Consider the following 17,545-nt stretch of genomic DNA (forward strand, 5'->3'; position numbering starts at 1 on the left):
TCCAGAGCAGAGGCCAGTAAATGACCATAATAGTTGTTGCACTCAGCACTTTTTGTTTTTCTTCTTGAGAACTGTGAAAATAGAGGCATGCTAAAGGTGGATCACTTTCCTTTGTACTTTTTATGATAATATCAAAGAAGCTGTTTCTATACCTTCCAATTGTATTAGTTTGCTAGGGCTGCTATAAAAAAGTACCATCAACTGGTTGGCTTCAACAACAGAAATTTGTTTTCTCACAGTGCTGGAGGCTAGAAGTTTGAGATCAAGGTGTCTGCGGGGTTAGTTTCTTCTGAGGCCTCACACCTTGGCTTGTAGATGGCCGTCCATTCTCTGTGTCTGTGTCCTACTCTCCTCTTCTTAGAAGGACATCAGTCATATTGGAATGGGGTCCATCTCAATGCTCTCATTTTAACTTAATTGCCTCTTTAAAAACCCTGTCTCCAAATACAGTCTGAGATACAGGGAGTTAGTACTTCAACATACGAATTTGCTTGGGGGAGGGAAATTTAGCTCATAACACCCCTTGACTGAAAATCACCTGGATTCCATGGTCAAATCTATTAGGAAATTTAGTTCTAATCTAAATAGTGTCACCATATCATTCAGTAAATACCTGTTATTTTAAGTAGCTGTTCATGGCAACCCCTTTTATTCTCCAGTATTCTGGTTGGTCTGTATGTTGCATAGTTACCCTATTAAGTCTAAGAAAAGTTCCTTGGTTTTGTCCCATTTTCTCTAGTGTACCAAAAGCCATCCCAGGAACAGCAGACATCACCCTGATTGAGGTTACTGAACAGTAATCTGGCCTGTGACTACTCAGTTTAATATGCATCATGGATTCCAAAGCTTCCTTGAAATATTGGAATGACTGAGATTTTCAGAGTGATATCACAGCAATAACTTAAGTATGTTTGTGGAGCAAGTGAAAATTTCAATAAGATGTATTCTAGAAATAATTGCCTAAAGCACATCATCTTTTTGGCCTATTGCTTAAAACTGTGTATATCTGTATTATCTTAAGAACTGTCAATTTATCTATCTATTTTTCTCAGGATAAAAATGCATTTCCTATTCTATTGGTGAAATAAAAAAAGTCACCTGAGGGACTGGTTAAAGAAAGCTGTTTAAGAATTTTGTTCAGATTTGTGTTTTAAAAAACAGATTTTTGAACATGGTCAGCGATGAACCGGAACAGATCATGCTGAGTAAAAGATTAGCTGGGATACACTGATTTTCCAGACTCGAGACTACACCAAAAATTCAATTATAAATCTAATTACAACTTTAATTGTTAAACAATCAACCAGATTATTTTTTTGTTGCCGGGTGTCTTGTTTCCTTTTGCTGTCACCACGTGACCTAATCAGCCCTGCCCTTTCAACTTTCTGTATTACTTTTTACATTGTACCTCAAGCTACAAAATGTGCAAAAGCTGAGGTACAAACCATACATCTCTGTGTAGGGGCATAAAACGAGGGAAGGATTTGCAGCAGAAAGGGGATGAGGCAGGTGCCACAGGCCAGCAATCCCACCGTATGTTTGACTAAAAAATAGTCCTTCCAGATGCTCCTCTGAAAATGAACTCCATAGTCAAATAAATTTGGGAAACCTCCCAGACTACAGTGCTTTTGGGGTTTTGGAAAACACATCACAATAATAGGTTTTAAAGGTCTGTAGTAAAGAAATCTGTGTCGCTTAGTTTAACCCTCCATTTCCTTAATAAATGTACTGAATATATTTCTGTAAATGTTATCAAGTCAAAAGCCTGAGGAATTAATGAGAAGGAAAAGTAGAAAAGAAAGGCTTTCAAGAGCTTCTGTGCCCAGTAGAAGGCAATGAGGCTATTCAATAATCATATGGGGTATATGCATGTAAGTCACAATTTTTGTGAATATATAGGTAGTATCACTTCATGTTATTCAGGAGTCAAGGAAAGAAAGTTAATTATCTGACCTGTTTCCACCAAACAGAGTTAATTTTTAATGCAAAAGATGTACCAGAGTCTGGCTTTCAACTTATTACAAAAGCAGTCCACATTTACATTCCTCAAAAGTCTAACACTGAGATGGTTATCTCTCAAAAAAACATAATATTCCCCAGATTTAATTTTTTCAATTCTCACTGAAAAATTTAGAACTGAGTGTCTGTTGATAAGCAAAACAAAAGTAGAGCATATTTTTTCATCCAGGATGTATCTCTCAAATGAAATTGTATGGGACTAAAATTTACAATGCCGCAGTGTGAAGCAAATGTAATAACACTTTAAAGTAGCATTACAAGATTTATTTTTACATAATTAAAATTCAAAAACTCTTCAGAGAATACTGGAAATGGAAAATGTTTACTTTAGGAGCACTCAACTATGTTTTGGTTCAACACTAAACCATAAAACAATTCATGGAGCATACCCAACATGTGGTTCTTACAGTCTGCTTTGTAAATAGATTTTAAATAATTCAAGCGGTAAAAAAGGACAAACAATCTTTGATTCTCTAAGATTATACACAGAAGAAGTCTCATGGATGATCTAAAACAGTAGTTATCACCAAATTTTGTATAAAATCACACTGCTTCAGGCATTTATTCATCCAATAGAAGTTTTCTTAATCATGGAAATGCTCTATAATAGCCACATGTGGCTACTGAGCACTTGAAATGTGGTCCCTATGACCGAATTTTTAATTTTATTTAATTTTAATTATTTGAATTTAAAATTAAATAGCCACATATGGTTAGTGACTATCATATTAGACAGCACAGATTTAGACCTTGTACCTCATGACCAAGAATGGAGCGAAAGCCAAATTTCTGTAGTTGACATAGTGATGTCATGTCTTTATATGCCACTCTGTCAAGGGGGGTGCTTTTAAAGCTGATGTTCTCAGTGCTCTCAGCAGAGAGCCACCAGCTGTTAAGCTGAGCCGAGTTTGCCTTAGTCATGGAGAATCACTTCACCCAGTGGCATGCCCTTCTTGGGGAGGCACACATCCAAAGACTGGCTTCAGAAGAGGCATAAAGGCCTGATCATTCAGTCCACTCATGAACAATTCTGACAGACCATATGCTCATGGGTGGTTGGACTGTTCTGTAGTTCCACTTCTACCCCTACCCAATCCTGCCCGTGCTCTCTTTTCCCCATAAGCATCAATCCCTAATAAAAATCCTGCCAACTACACTTTCTCTCAGTACCTGCTCCTGGAGAACCCAGCTAATGGCAATCTTTAAGAACTGATAGGGAGAGGTTTTTAGAATTGCTCAATGGAAAAAAAAATACAAATAAGTATTAAGGTATGCTACATTTTATGTAAAATTGAAAGGCGGATAAGAGAATATACATTTATCTGCTTATTTTCTACAAAAAAAAAATTACAGGAAAGACCATTAGGGAGTGAGTAAAGTGAAATGGAAGAATTTCATCCCACGGGGGGAAGAAAGTGACACTACTCTGAGTACTCATGTTTGTATAATTTTGACTTTTGGAACCATGTTATATTTTATACTAAAAGAAGTCATTAAAGACAGAGGGAATAAACATTTAAAATGAAATATAAATAGAAACAAATAAATCTAAACACATTTTGAATAAATAACAACCACACTAAAGAGAGGGTGAGGATGAAGAACTAACCCAAGAAATTTCTGATCAAATATTTTTACTGCATACCCTTGGTTCAAAGAGAAGAACCGTGCGCGCACACACACACACACACACACGCGCGGAACAAAAGTTCCTTGTACTACTCTACCAATCTGTCTTTAATCTTGAATTATATCAAAATTTAAAAATAACAAAAATAACTAAGAAAATAAATTTATATGTATTAATATAACTGCTTTTAGGAAAATCAGCAAGATCTCATCTATATTCTTCTATTGCACCCATAGTTTCCCAATTGCAGCATATATAATCTTATGTAACAAGATCTCACACCTCAGTTACTGCACTTTGCTATTTACATATGAAGACTGACAAATATGGGTGCCTGGTGGCTTAGTCGGTTAAGTGTCGGACTCTTGATTTCGGCTCAGGTCATGATCTCAGGATCCTGAGATCAAGCCCCACATCAGGCTCCTCCCTCAGGAGGGAGTCTGCTTGATATCCTCTCTCTCCCTCTCCCTTTACCCCTCCCCACCATGCTTTCTCTCTCTCTCAAAAAAAAAAAAAAAACTTAAAAAAAGATTGACAGGGTGCCTGGGTGGCTCAGTTGGTTAAGCGACTGCCTTCGGCTCAGGTCATGATCCTGGAGTCCTGGGATCGAGTCCCACGTCGGGCTCCCTGCTCGGCAGGGAGTCTGCTTCTCTCTCTGACCCTCCCCCTTCTCATGCTCTCTCTCTCTATCTCATTCTCTCTCTCAAATAAATAAATAAAATCTTTAAAAATAAATAAATAAATAAAGATTGACAAATAGGTAGTTTCAAATCTTAGTCTATTTAGCTATATTTCCACTTAAAGTTTAGATTTACTTTATAATGAATTTGCAGTGAAGCTATACATCTGGTTTTGCAAAAGGAGAAAAATACACAAAAATCAAATGCCATATATATATAAACAGTTTAGCATTTTTATAGGCACATAAAGTAAAGTAATTGATTAAAATTCAGTAAATGATTAAAAAATATTTAGGAAACAAATATTGTTAAAGAAATTCAATATTATATTATTGGTTACTACTAATTTTAAAAAGAGATTGCTGGAGGAACTAAGAGACTGCTATGCATAATTTCATGTCAACAAAGTGGACTATGTAGAAGGAATGGATAAATTTCTAGAAAAATATGACCTACCAAAATGAATCATGATGAAATAGAAAATATGAACTGACAAATTACTAGTAAGGATTTTAAATAAAAAAACCTCCCAAAAAAGAAAAGTCCAATTGGCTTCACTGGTGAATTCTACTAACTATTTAAAGAAGAGCTAATACCAACCCTTCTTAAAATCTTCCAAAAAATAGAAGAGGAGGGAATACTTTCAAACTCATTTTATAAAGTCAACATGAAACTGATATCAAAGTCAGACAGGGACACCACCAAAAAAAAAAAAAGAAATGAAGAAAATCACAGGCCAATATCCCTAATGAACATAGGTGCAAAAATCCTCAACAAAATAGTAGCTAACAGAATTCAGCAGTACATTAAATGGATTATACATCATGATAAAATGGGATTCATTCATGGGATACAAGGATGTTCAACATATGTAAATCAGTGTAATATACCACATTACAGAATGAAGAATAACAATCACATGATCTCAATAGATATAAGGAAGGCATTTGATAAAATTCAACATCCATTTATGATGAAAACTTTCAACAAAGTGAGTATGGAGGGAAAGTACCTCAAAATAATAAAGACCATGTGTGACAAGCCCACAGCTAATTATTCTCAACAGTGAAAAGCTGAAACTGAAAGCTTTTCCTCTAAGATCAGGAACAAGATCACCACTTTTATTCCACACTGTACTAAAATCCTGGCCAGAGCAATTAGGAAAGAAAGACAAAAATCCAAGTCAGAAAGGAAGAAGTGATGAAAGATGACAATACACTAAAGGCTCCACCAAAAATCTGTTAGCATAAACAAATTTAGTAACGTGGCAGAATACAAAATGAATATAAAAAAATCAGTTATGTTTCTGTACACTAACAATGAACTACTGGAAAGAGAAATAAGAAAATAATTCCATATACAATAGCATCAAAAAGAATAAATTATTTAGGGGCACATGGGTGGTTCAGTCATTAAGCGTCTGCCTTTGGCTCAGGTCATGATCCCAGGGTCCTGGGATCAAGCCCGGCATCGGGGTCCCTGCTCTGTGGGAAGCCTGCTTCTCCCTCCCCCACTCCCCCTGCTTGTGTTCCCTCTGTTGCTGTGTCTCTCTGTCAAATAAATAAATAAAAACCTTAAAAAAAAGAATAAATTATTTAGGAAGAAATTTAACCAACAAGGTGAAATATATGTACACTGAAAACCATAAGACCTTGACTTGAAAAAAATTGAAAAAAAAACATGCAAATAAATTTGAAGATATCCCATATTCTTGGATTAGAGGAATTAATATTGTTAAAATTTCCATAATACCAAAGTAGATAATAGATTGATACAATCCCTATAAAAATATTAATGGCATTTTTCACAGAAATAGAACAAACAATCCTAAACTTTGTATGGAACCGTAAGAGATCCCAAATAGTCAAAGCAATCTTGAAAAGAAGAACAAAGGTGGAGGCAGCATGCTTTCCAATTTGAAACTATATTACAGACTATAGTAATCAAAACAGTATGGTATTGGCAAAAGCAGATGAGCCCATAAATAAACTGATGCATACATGGATAATTAATTATGGACAAAGGAGCCAAGAATATACAATGGGGAATGGATAGTCTCTTTAATAAATGGGGTTGGGAAAATTGGATAGCTACATGCAAAAGAATGAAACTGGACCCCAATCTCACACCATTCACAAACATAAACTTAAAGTGGATTCAAGTTTTGAACATAAGACAAGAAATCGTACAACTCCCAGAAGAAAATATAGGTGGTAAGCCCTTACACTGGTATCAGCAATGATATTTTGGATTTGGCACCAAAAGCAAGGCCAAAAAAAAAAAAAGCAAAAATAAACAAGTGGAATTACATCAAACTAAAAAGCTCTGCGCAGCAAATGAAACAATCAACAAAATAAGAAGGCAACCTATGGAATGGGAAAATATATTTGCAAATCACTTATCAGATAGGGGTTAGTATCCAAAATATACAAGGAACTCATACAATTCATGAAAGAAAAAAAGAAAGAAGGGAAGGGTCCAATTGAAAAGTGAGTGAGTAAAGGACCTGAATAGACATTTTTCTAAAGCCCATACACAAATGCCCAGTAGGTACACGAAAAGGTGTTCAACATCACTAATCATCCAGGAAATGCATATCAAAACCAGAATGAGATATCACCTTACACCTGTTAGGATGTCTATTATCAAAAAGTAAAAGACAAAAATGCTGGTAGGATGTGAAGCAAACCCTTGTACATTGTTGGTGGGAATGGAATGTAAACTGGTACAGCCAGTATGGAAAACAGTATGGAGGTTCCTCAACAAAAGAAAAATGTAACTACCATATGACCAAGACTTCTGTGTATGTATTGAAAGGCAATGGAAACACTATCTCAAAAAGATATTTATATTCCTATGTTTATTGCAGCATTAATAACAATAACCAAAGTATGAAAACCACCTATGTGCCAGTCAACAGAGGAATGAACAAAGAACAAAGAAATTGTGGTATACACACACAACCAAATAATAAGGAAATCCTGCCATTTGCAAAAACTTAGATGAACCTGGAGGGCATTACACTAAATGAAATAAGCCAGACGAGGAAAGACAAATACTGCATGGTATCATTTATACGCAGAATCTAGAAGAAGAAGAAGATGGAGAAGGAGAAGGAGGAGGGGGAGGGGGAGGAGGAGGAGGAGGAGGAGAAAGGATAAATAAAGAAAAGTTGAACTTACAGACTTATAGAAACAAAGTAGAATGGTGATTGCCGGGTCTGGGAAGTAGGAGAAATAGGGAGAGTCTAGCAAAAGTGTACAAACTTTCAATTATAAGAATAATGGCTGAAGATCTAATGTAAAACATGGTGACTATAGTTACTGATATTGTGTTATATAGTTGCAATTTGCTAAGAGAGTAAAAGTTAAGTGTTCTCAAGAAAAAATAAAAAGAAGATAAATATGTTAGGTGAGGAATGTGGGGATCCTTTGCAATTTGTACGTATTGACTCATCATACTGTATACCTCAAATATACTGAACTTTTGTCAAGTATACTTAATATAAAGCTGAAAAATGGAAAAAAAATAAAAAGGAGTTAATGAAAGCCATAATTACCTTGACCTATTTAGATAATTAAGCAAGAGTGTCACATTTAACATGGATATAGAACGTTTTACTGTAGCCACTATATAACTAAGTATTAATTTTCAAGTTGCTTTAGCATAATACAGATTATTTTCTGCCACTAACTAGAAAAGAAAAAATGAACAGAAAACTGTGCCTTATTTTCTAAAAGACATCAACAAGGAATACATTTGAGTTGACTATAATTGCTGATTTGGAAATCAACTTCTTAAAATACTGAGACTTAATATATAAGGCTATGAGAATCCTGTCTCATACTTCCACCGTGTTAATTTGCCACATGTTGAAAATTCACTCTTCATAATCAATAGTTCAGAAATAAAAAGATTGTTATTATTTTTTATTGCCTTTATCATTTGATAGTGAACGTAAAAACAGACTACAGTGATTTTTTTTAAATTTATGTCTGACATTAGTTCTATTAATGATATTTTCTCTAAGATAGCTTAAGTTTGTCAATAGTAAGACCTCCTGCTACTGTAGTTTATAGGGCCTGACCACAATAGATAAAAAAAGTCTGAAAACTGTCTGGGAAAAACAAAATTAATTGTGTTGTGGGGGCACCTGGGTGGCTCAGTCCATTAAGTGTCCAACTTTGGGTCAGGTCATGATCTCAAGGTCCTGGGATGGAGCCCTGAGTGGGGCTTTGCACTCAGCAGGGAGAGGATGCTCCCTCCCTCTACTTCTGCTCCTCCCCTGGCTCCTGCTCGCACTCTCTCTCTTAAATAAATAAATCAATCTTATTTTTTTAAAAGATCTATTCATTTATTTGGGGGGGACAGAGGGAGAGGGAGAGAGAATCTTAAACAGACTCCCCACTGAGCAGGGAGAGTTGGGCTCCATCTCACCACTCTCAGATCAGGACCTGACCAAAACCGAGAGTCAGACACTTAAGCACTGTGCCACCCAGGTGCCCCAATAAATAAATCTTTAAAAAAATTTGTGTTGTACAGGCATATTCCTGCTCTTTTATGCAATTTCAGCTGATATTTTCTGCTCAGCTACTGTCTAGTACCTTGAAAAAGTAAGTTGTACCCATGATTAGAACAACAATTTGTATCTTTGAGAAAGATAATCAGATGGCTGTATTTTACATGGTTTAAAGCTATTAAGTAAAAAGGTTAATAAAGTAGGGGAAATGACAGGTTTTGAATATATTCCACTAAAATAATCTATATAATTTTGTGGTTGAAAAAATAAAACAAGGTCTTTTGTCGTTACTGATTTTCCTCATATACTTTAGTTAATTAGTTGTTCAATTTATTTCTTTTATAATAATTTCTTTTATAATTATTGTATTTTTGTAGATAAGAGTAGAACAAAATACTCTGGAAGAATATTGGCAATTGCATATGATTCAATCCGAATTTGTTCTGATGTCAAATTGATACAGTCTAAACCTGCAGGCAAGCTTTATAATTTTACCATTATATTTTATATTTCATTTTTAACATTACACTTAAGCATGTGTTGAAAGTAGGGAGAAAACAAACAATTAAATCCAAGTATTCTTTAGCATTAAATTTAATCTTTTGATGTCACACCAAATGCAATTCTTATTTTCATAAATCTAATTTACCTAAATTTTATGGTTGATGCAAGATAATATTAGTGGAACCCCCGTTAGGTTAGAAGCTGGGCAACTTGGGATTTAAGTGCTGGTTATATGAGTCTGGTCACTTTGATTAAAGCTCAGTTTCTTTAAGGATCAGTTTACTCATCTAGAAAGTGGGGACAGTAAAAGCTGTCCTCTTGAAAGATCTAATAAGATAAAGCCCACAAAGCACTATAAAAATGTAAAACTAATTTTTCTGTTGTTTCAACTACGTTGTTATCTTCATTGTGATGGAAATTTACTGATAAATCATTTTTTCAAGCATAGATTTTATCATCTTCTTAGAATCCCCATATATTTTTGTGGAAACTTCGTTTCTGAAACAAACTGATTGTCTCCACTGATAGAGTATGTGTTTCATTTAAAATAGAGTTCTGAGTACAATAATAACATTCTGATGGACTAATAAACCATGTGGAATACATATTGTCCATGAACAATAATCATTCAAAAATATTCTCTACAGGGCTGTAATCTTAGACATTTCAGCAATCAATTATAAATTTCCCTGTTTTGGACCAAGAAAACTTATGTAACTAAAATTATTTTTCAAAACAAAATTTAGATTTTTGAAAGGAACAGTTTGAATTTAAACAATCTATCTTTTCAAGATGTTGCAAATTAAACTTACAGAAAAAAAAAATCAGCTTAACAGTGAGCCACTCTTTAAATGGTTCTTAGGACCAATTTGGACAATATTTCATGTAAATCTGAAGCCTTCAGGACACATACAAGAACCACCAGTTAGAGTAAGATAATAAAAATACAGACACTTTATTTTTCCCCAACAAAGTGACAAGGCATTTCATGCTGTGAATATCTAACACTTTGACAACTAGGCACATATTTATATTTCCTGCTATTCTAGTCAGGAGGAAGAGTTCAACACTGTCTCAGTTGATTTAGTGCCAACTCAAGTCAGTCTTTAGACATTTGTCCAGGTAACTGGACCAAGAACACCTGTAGAAGACTTGTCACAAATTACAGTGATATTCTTTATTCTTTGAGTGGTTTGGGTTGGCAGAGGTGATGTTGAACAGACAGCAGGTAAACAACACACAGATCCAATGAATTGTAACAGTGGGAATATTAAATAAACTGTGTCGTTAGATACACTTCACTAGAGTAAAACCACTGAAACAACTTTCTTCTCCAGAATTTAAAACAAAGAAAAAATGGGGGAGAAAACAGGATTGTAACAAATAGAGAGGGGGACATACACACAAAACTTTAAATCAGGATGGATTTCAGTAAATGGAATATAAGGAGAATTAAGTCTAAGGCAAGATAAAAGAAAATTTGGATTTCAATTAACTAGCTGTCCATAGATTAGACAGGCAGTTATCTGGAGATTGTACTAAAATTAAACTCTAGAGCCGGCAGAGATTTCAGAAGATAAATTATTTTTAAAAAATATGGAAAGAAAAGGATTTCTAACTACTAATACTATTTCTAGTCTGGTTGTCAGACAATCAGAAGCTTACAAATTGGGGAAGGATTTTCTTTTCCATGTTTCAACATAGACTAAATGATACACTCCTTAAAGGAGCCCATTTCTTACCTCCCTATTTTTATTCTCATCCATAGCTTTCTGATTCCCTCTTTGTTTTGAACAAAACCAATTAATTACTTTATTTATTCATTTATTTTTTAAGATTTTATTTATTTATTTGACAGAGAGATAGAGAGAGAGGACAAGTAGGCAGAGCAGCAGGCAGAGGGAGAGGGAGAAACAGGCTCCTCGCTGAGCAGAGAGCCCGATGCGGGGCTCGATCCCAGGACTCTGGGATCATGACCTGAGCCGAAGGCAGATGCTTAACAACTGAGCCACCCAGGTGCCCCCCAATTAACTATTTTAAGCTAAGCATATATTTGATTATGACTGATCACTGGTGGTATAATTATGACCAGTTACTGTAAATGTCAGCTCATATGCCACAGTTATATGAGCCCCTAGCTAACATGATCAAGTTTTTGTGCCTCAAAACTATATGAACCTTATATGAACCATAAAGTCTCTTAGAATTCTAAAATTAGATGGTTCTAGTGAATGAGGTTTGCTTAGATCATAGTTTAATGTTTGAAATACTTGTAGCAAGTTGGTGGAAGTAGGTATGATGAAGTCTGATATTTTGGACACTTAATATTTGACATATTTGATAAATTATCAAAGGAATTAAGAGAACAGATTAGACTTTTAATATCCTAATATCTTAAGCAGAATTTCTGCTGTTCTGAGTGGTAGAATAGGTATGAAAGAATTGACAGAAGCATTTAAGGAGAAAAACCATGTATTTTGTAAACAGACCCATCAGAGGTACATGCTTATACACACTTTTTTTTTTTAGTTTTAATTAGGTTAATTAAAGTCAGGGTATAGCCCAGAGTCAGAATCATCACAGACAAGTAGTCACATTAAAGGAACAAGTTATTCACTCAATCAATATTTACTGAGAGCTAATGGAGTACAAAAATTGGGTCCAGGATCCAGAACACAAATATTCCTCAGTCCTGACTGACATGGAGGCAGGGAAAATAAAAGGCAGCAATATAAGATGTTGAAAGAACGGTAACATGAGGTCACAAAGTTTAGGTCAGTAGTCCTAGTGGCCCAACTATGATTTGGAAATGAAGCATAAAGTTCTCTAGCTCAGTAGGTCTCAAAATTCATTTGCATCAGAATCACCTAGAGAGTTTGTTAGAACACAGATGGTTGGGCCCTTCCCTCAGAATTCTTAGTTAAGTTTGGGGCAAAGTTTGAGATAATGTATTTCCTTACAAACAATCTTGTAAGATCTATATCTATATCTATATCATCTATGTATCAACATATATATTACATTAGTATAATTCTTTTTAAGGTAAATAAAATAAGGCTCAGAGTGATTAATATGCCAAGCGAACCTAATGGCTTGTTTTTATTAAAAGAATGAGAAGACATTATTTTCTGTGACATAGGAGAAAAGATTTTTTAAAAACTTTTTTTATTCTTTGCTGTGATTGTACAATAATCAAGAACTTTTTGGATATGCAATGAGACCTACTGAGCAGAACTACCTTTTTTTTTTTTTTTAGTGTATAGTTCTGCAAGTTTTTTTTAAATTTAATTTTACTATGTTTTGTTAGTCACCATACAATACATCGTTAGTTTTTGATGTAGTGATCCACGATTCATTGTTTTCGTATAACACCCAGTGCTCCATCCTTAATACCCATCACTGGGCTAACCCATCCCCCACCCCCCTCCCCTCTAAAACCCTCAGTTTGTTTCTCGGAGTCCATAGAGCAGAACTATCTTATAGGAAGTTCCTATGTCTTATTTGAACAACCCATTTGGATCATATGTTGTGGAAAAGTGCCTTGGCATTCTTATTAAAAAAACACCTACTTGAATCCATACAAAAATTGTGGTACACTTCCCAACAATAAACTGTTACATGGAACCACGAATAAACATCAAAGACATTATCTAAGCAAAAGAACCTGCACATAACATAATATATACTGCATGATAAAAGTGACACTGGTGCTTAGCAAGGGCTCGTGATAGGGAATGACTCTGAACTTTCTGAGGTGATAAAAATGTACTATAGCTAAATAGGCATGGAAATTACATGGGTATATTCTTTTGCCAGTTAAGTTGTGTGCATTTCAATTTATGTGATTTTTTTGTGTAAAAATAACAAGTGGCGCTATGGGGTACGAGGAAATGTACAGACCACATAAAAATAGTAGAATGTAGATGTTGACGAAGCAAGGCAAGGCATATGGAAAGTTCATTATGCTATTCTGTTTATTATGTATATATTAAACACAAACAAATAAAACCACCTACTTGGATTTGTATTATTCTATACCCTTCTTTAGGACCTCATTATTCTTAGATTAATTAATAGGACAGAGTTCCTAAAATTGGAAAAAGAGGTAGTTTTATATTAATTCCTCTAATAATCATTTACCTAACAATATTGTAGAGCATTAAGTCAGATGCTGTTATTCACTTTGAATAAATTATTATTTGTAGTTTTTATTTACAATTTGCAAACTGCCTTCTTCTCCTCCTTCCCTACCCACAAAATTGAGGAGGGCTGTGTTATTTGTTTTTAAATGTGAATAAAACTATAAGACACAGAGATCTTAAGATAATTGCAAGAGGAAGGGATCAATGAATCAGAAGCCAGTGGTGTAAGTCACTATGGTTAATCAGAGCTTCTTGGCAAACAGGGCAACAAGAGAAATACAATGTATTCAATTTTTTCCTTTTCTGTATATTTTATAGAGATTAATATGTGAAAAAGAGATCCTCTCACCACACCACACCACACACACACACGTGTGCGCACGTGCCACTGGCATGATACAAATACACTGGCATGATATTCGTAAAAGAAATTTTCATGTGAGTCCTCTATAAGTACATTAGTAATATAGTAAATAATGTTATTTATTGCACTGATATTTTTGTAATTGAGTCTAAGAATTTTGACTTATAATTTTGCTCAAAATGGTTAGTCATTTCACGGTTGTTAAGGAATGTAGGCAGCAAGGATGACTACTCATATTATAAAATTTTTTTTTTAAGCAGGATTATAAAGGAATGATGGAAATAGAAAATCATGATTTGGCAAATAGCCATAGAAATAATTGTAACAAAAAGGAATCATTGATGAATGCTATTATTTATGAGGAAAAGTAAAATAAGAAAGGATATTTAGGTAGCCTCATATTATATCTTGTATCTTCCCAGAAGATATCCATTAATTACATAGGGGAAAAAAGAGTACCTATACGGTAGAGAAAATTGGCAGCCACCACCATAACCAAGAGATACAACTTAGCCTCATGAGAAATGACCCATACGTGCAACATGTACCTCTTCATATAATGCATTGAGAAGAGCATACCATCTCTTCTGCAGTATTCCTGCCAAAAATTTATAACCACAATCTAATCATTAGAAAATATTGGACAAGCTCAATTGAGACATTCTACAAAATAAACTTCCAGTATTTCTCAAAGGGTCAAGGTAATAAAAGAGAAACTGAAGGACTGTTTCAGATTAGAAAGGATTAAGTAAACAAGACAACTAAATGTACCATGGAACTCCAGATTGGATGCTGGATCAGGAAAAGAAAGAGAGAGAGAGAACTGGAGAAATCTGAATAAAGTCTATAATTGGTTAATAGTACTGCATCAGTATTAATTTTATGGCTTTGATAACTGTATAATATTATGCAAGATGTTAATATGAAAGAAGTCTGGAATAAAGTCATACAGATTCTCTAAATACTCTATTTGAAATTTTTTAGGAGTTGAAATTATTTCAAAGAAAAGGGAAGGAAATGGAAGAAAAGAAAAGGGACAAATAGGAAAGGAAAGAAAAGGAAAAGGAAGGGAAGGGAAAAAGAAAAGGAATGGAAAAGAAAAGGAAAGGAAAGGAAAGGAAAGGAAAGGAAAAAAAGGAAAAGGAAAAGGGAAGGAAAAAGAAAAGAAAAGAAAAGAATAGAAAAAAGGAAAGAATAGCCAAACTGTGGAAAGAGCCAAGATGTCCATCAACAGATGAATGGATAAAGAAGATGTGGTATATATATATACAATGGAATATTATGCAGCCATCAAAAGGAATGAGATCTTGCCATTTGCAATGATGTGGATGGAACTGGAGGGTGTTATGCTGAGCGAAATAAGTCAATCAGAGAATCATATGTATCACATGTATCACATGTATCATATGACCTCACTGATATGAGGAATTCTTAATCTCAGGAAACAAACTGAGGGTTGCTGGAGTAGGGGAGTGGGAGGGATGGGGTGGCTGGGTGATAGACATTGGGGAGGGTATGTGCTATGGTGAGCGCTGTGAATTGTGTAAGACTGTTGAATCACAGATCTGTACCTCTGAAACAAACAATGCAATATATGTTAAGAGGAAAAAAAAAAAAGAAGATAGCAGGAGGGGAAGAATGAAGGGGGGGAAATCGGAGGGGGAGATGAACCATGAGAGACAATGGACTCTGAAAAACAAACTGAGGGTTCTAGAGGGGAGGGGGGTGGGAGGATGGGTTAGCCTGGTGTTGGGTATTAAAGAGGGCACGTTCTGCATGGAGCACTGGGTGTTATGCACAAACAATGAATCATGGAACACTACATCAAAAACTAATGATGTAATGTATGGTGATTAACATAACAATAAAATTAAAAATAAATAAATAAATAAATATCCTAAGAAAAAAGGAAAGAAAAAAAAAAGCATTCTGAGATTGCTTGAGACTCTGGCAAACATTTTCCTAGATATTATGGAATTCTACAATTATGAAATGATCTGAGCCAAAAAAATTGTTAAGAGCAAATTTTGCCAACTGGTCAATTTACCAACTTAGAGTCTTCATAAAGTAGCTTTTTGATAGTATTGCAGCCCATTGATTTGTCACAAAAAAGTTAGCTGTAATATGCAGACTCTTGAAGCAGAGGTGTTAAAACCCAAGGAAGTTAGAGCATTTGCAAATGAGAGAGGTGAACTGACATTTTTGGTGATGTAGATGGACACTTCCTAATTTTAATTTCAAAATTCTAATAATGAGACAATAGACTGTAAAAATATGTATCAATAAGGTCTCAAGGAAAATTCTTAAATGGATTGTTAAAAGTGTACTTTAGAGGACAAAGCAGTAATCAGTAGACCTAACAAAATTTATAAATTATAACTCATATTTGATTGAATTTACTTCTTTGTTGGAGAGTTATTGATTAATCAGTAAAGTTAATATGCATAGAGAGGACAAGTGGACTTGAACAAGATAATTAGAAAGTCTTTTGTGACATTTTGTAGAAAACGGAAAAATTTTGGCAGAACACATGAATAATTACATGATTTTTTTTGTTGTTGTTAGTTTAATTATTGACTGTAGTGTCATGGTTAATGGGTTGCTACTACCCTGGAAGAAGGTTCACAGAGCTTTTTCCCCAGCCAAGACTATATTAATGGACTACTTGTCAATGATACGTTGGACAGAAATTCAATGATGCAGGGAGCACCCGCCAAATTCAGTTGTCTTCTCTCTGCCACCTGACCCCCCAATAACATGAACAACTTATTGAGAAAGAGAAGGATGTTTGATGCAAAGATGGCCATTTTCTATGCTGCTAGTGAGTAAGATCCCTTCCCTTAGGGAGCCAGACAAGTTGATCCTATTAATGCCATTCTTTTCCAGCATCATTTCCCACTACTTAAGTCACCTAACCGGACCATGTGTACCCCTAGACTCTGTACTTAAAGTAATTACAGACACCCTAAAGCAGCAGGTATTTCATCCTTCTAGGTATTTGTATGGTTTCGACCTATATGAAGTGCTTGTCCCACCTGGTATTAATTTATCTTTCAGTCAATCAATAACAACATATAAAATATGTTTTTCTTTGCTAACAATACTGCAACTTATCCAGACAAAAATCTATTACAGACTTCTAAAAAAGTTTTATTCCAACAAAGGGATAGTCTATAACTTGAGCAGATAAAAATCATTTTTTGAATATGGAGTGGTAAGAATTCTTCAACTTTGTTATCCCTTGATTAATTTAGCATGTACTTAATAAATTACAACCTGTAATGCTTAAAAGAATAATAAAGGTTAACAGCACACTTACCCACACTTGGATAACCAGGCGTTGAAGGGTCTCCTCCTGGGTTCAGTGATACCATGAAGGTATCATGGCTAAGATTTGCAGTCTTTGGTAAATCGCAAGGATCAATATACAGAAGAACACCACCAAATCCAGCCTTTTCCAATAAGGAAAGCTAAAAAAGGAAAAGAGAAAACTATTAAAAATATTATCCTATGCATTGAAAGTAGTGCCATTTGATAACTGTCAGCAAAATAAGATGACTCCCCCCCACCCAAAAAAATAAATAAATAAAATAAAATAAGATGACTCTCTTTTCTGGGTTTTTTCTTTTAAAATGAGCAGGCACTTCAGATTTCCCAATTATCAATCCACTGGCCTCTTCCTTTTTT

At 34.7% G+C, this 17,545-nt stretch overlaps 1 protein-coding gene across 2 annotated transcripts in view; it reads right to left on the reverse strand.

The window, feature by feature from the left end:
* Positions 1-17,545, reverse strand: part of NAALADL2 (N-acetylated alpha-linked acidic dipeptidase like 2) — a 1,303,067-nt gene that overhangs the window by 449,659 nt on the left and 835,863 nt on the right. For both annotated transcript variants that reach the window (XM_078069051.1, XM_078069053.1), the window contains one exon: positions 17,178-17,328. In XM_078069051.1, coding sequence (XP_077925177.1) covers positions 17,178-17,328 — 151 coding nt within the window. The remainder of the gene's footprint in view (positions 1-17,177; positions 17,329-17,545) is intronic.

This window comes from Halichoerus grypus, chromosome 1 (genome assembly GCF_964656455.1).
Source record: "Halichoerus grypus chromosome 1, mHalGry1.hap1.1, whole genome shotgun sequence".
In the NCBI taxonomy this organism is placed as follows: domain Eukaryota; kingdom Metazoa; phylum Chordata; class Mammalia; order Carnivora; family Phocidae; genus Halichoerus; species Halichoerus grypus.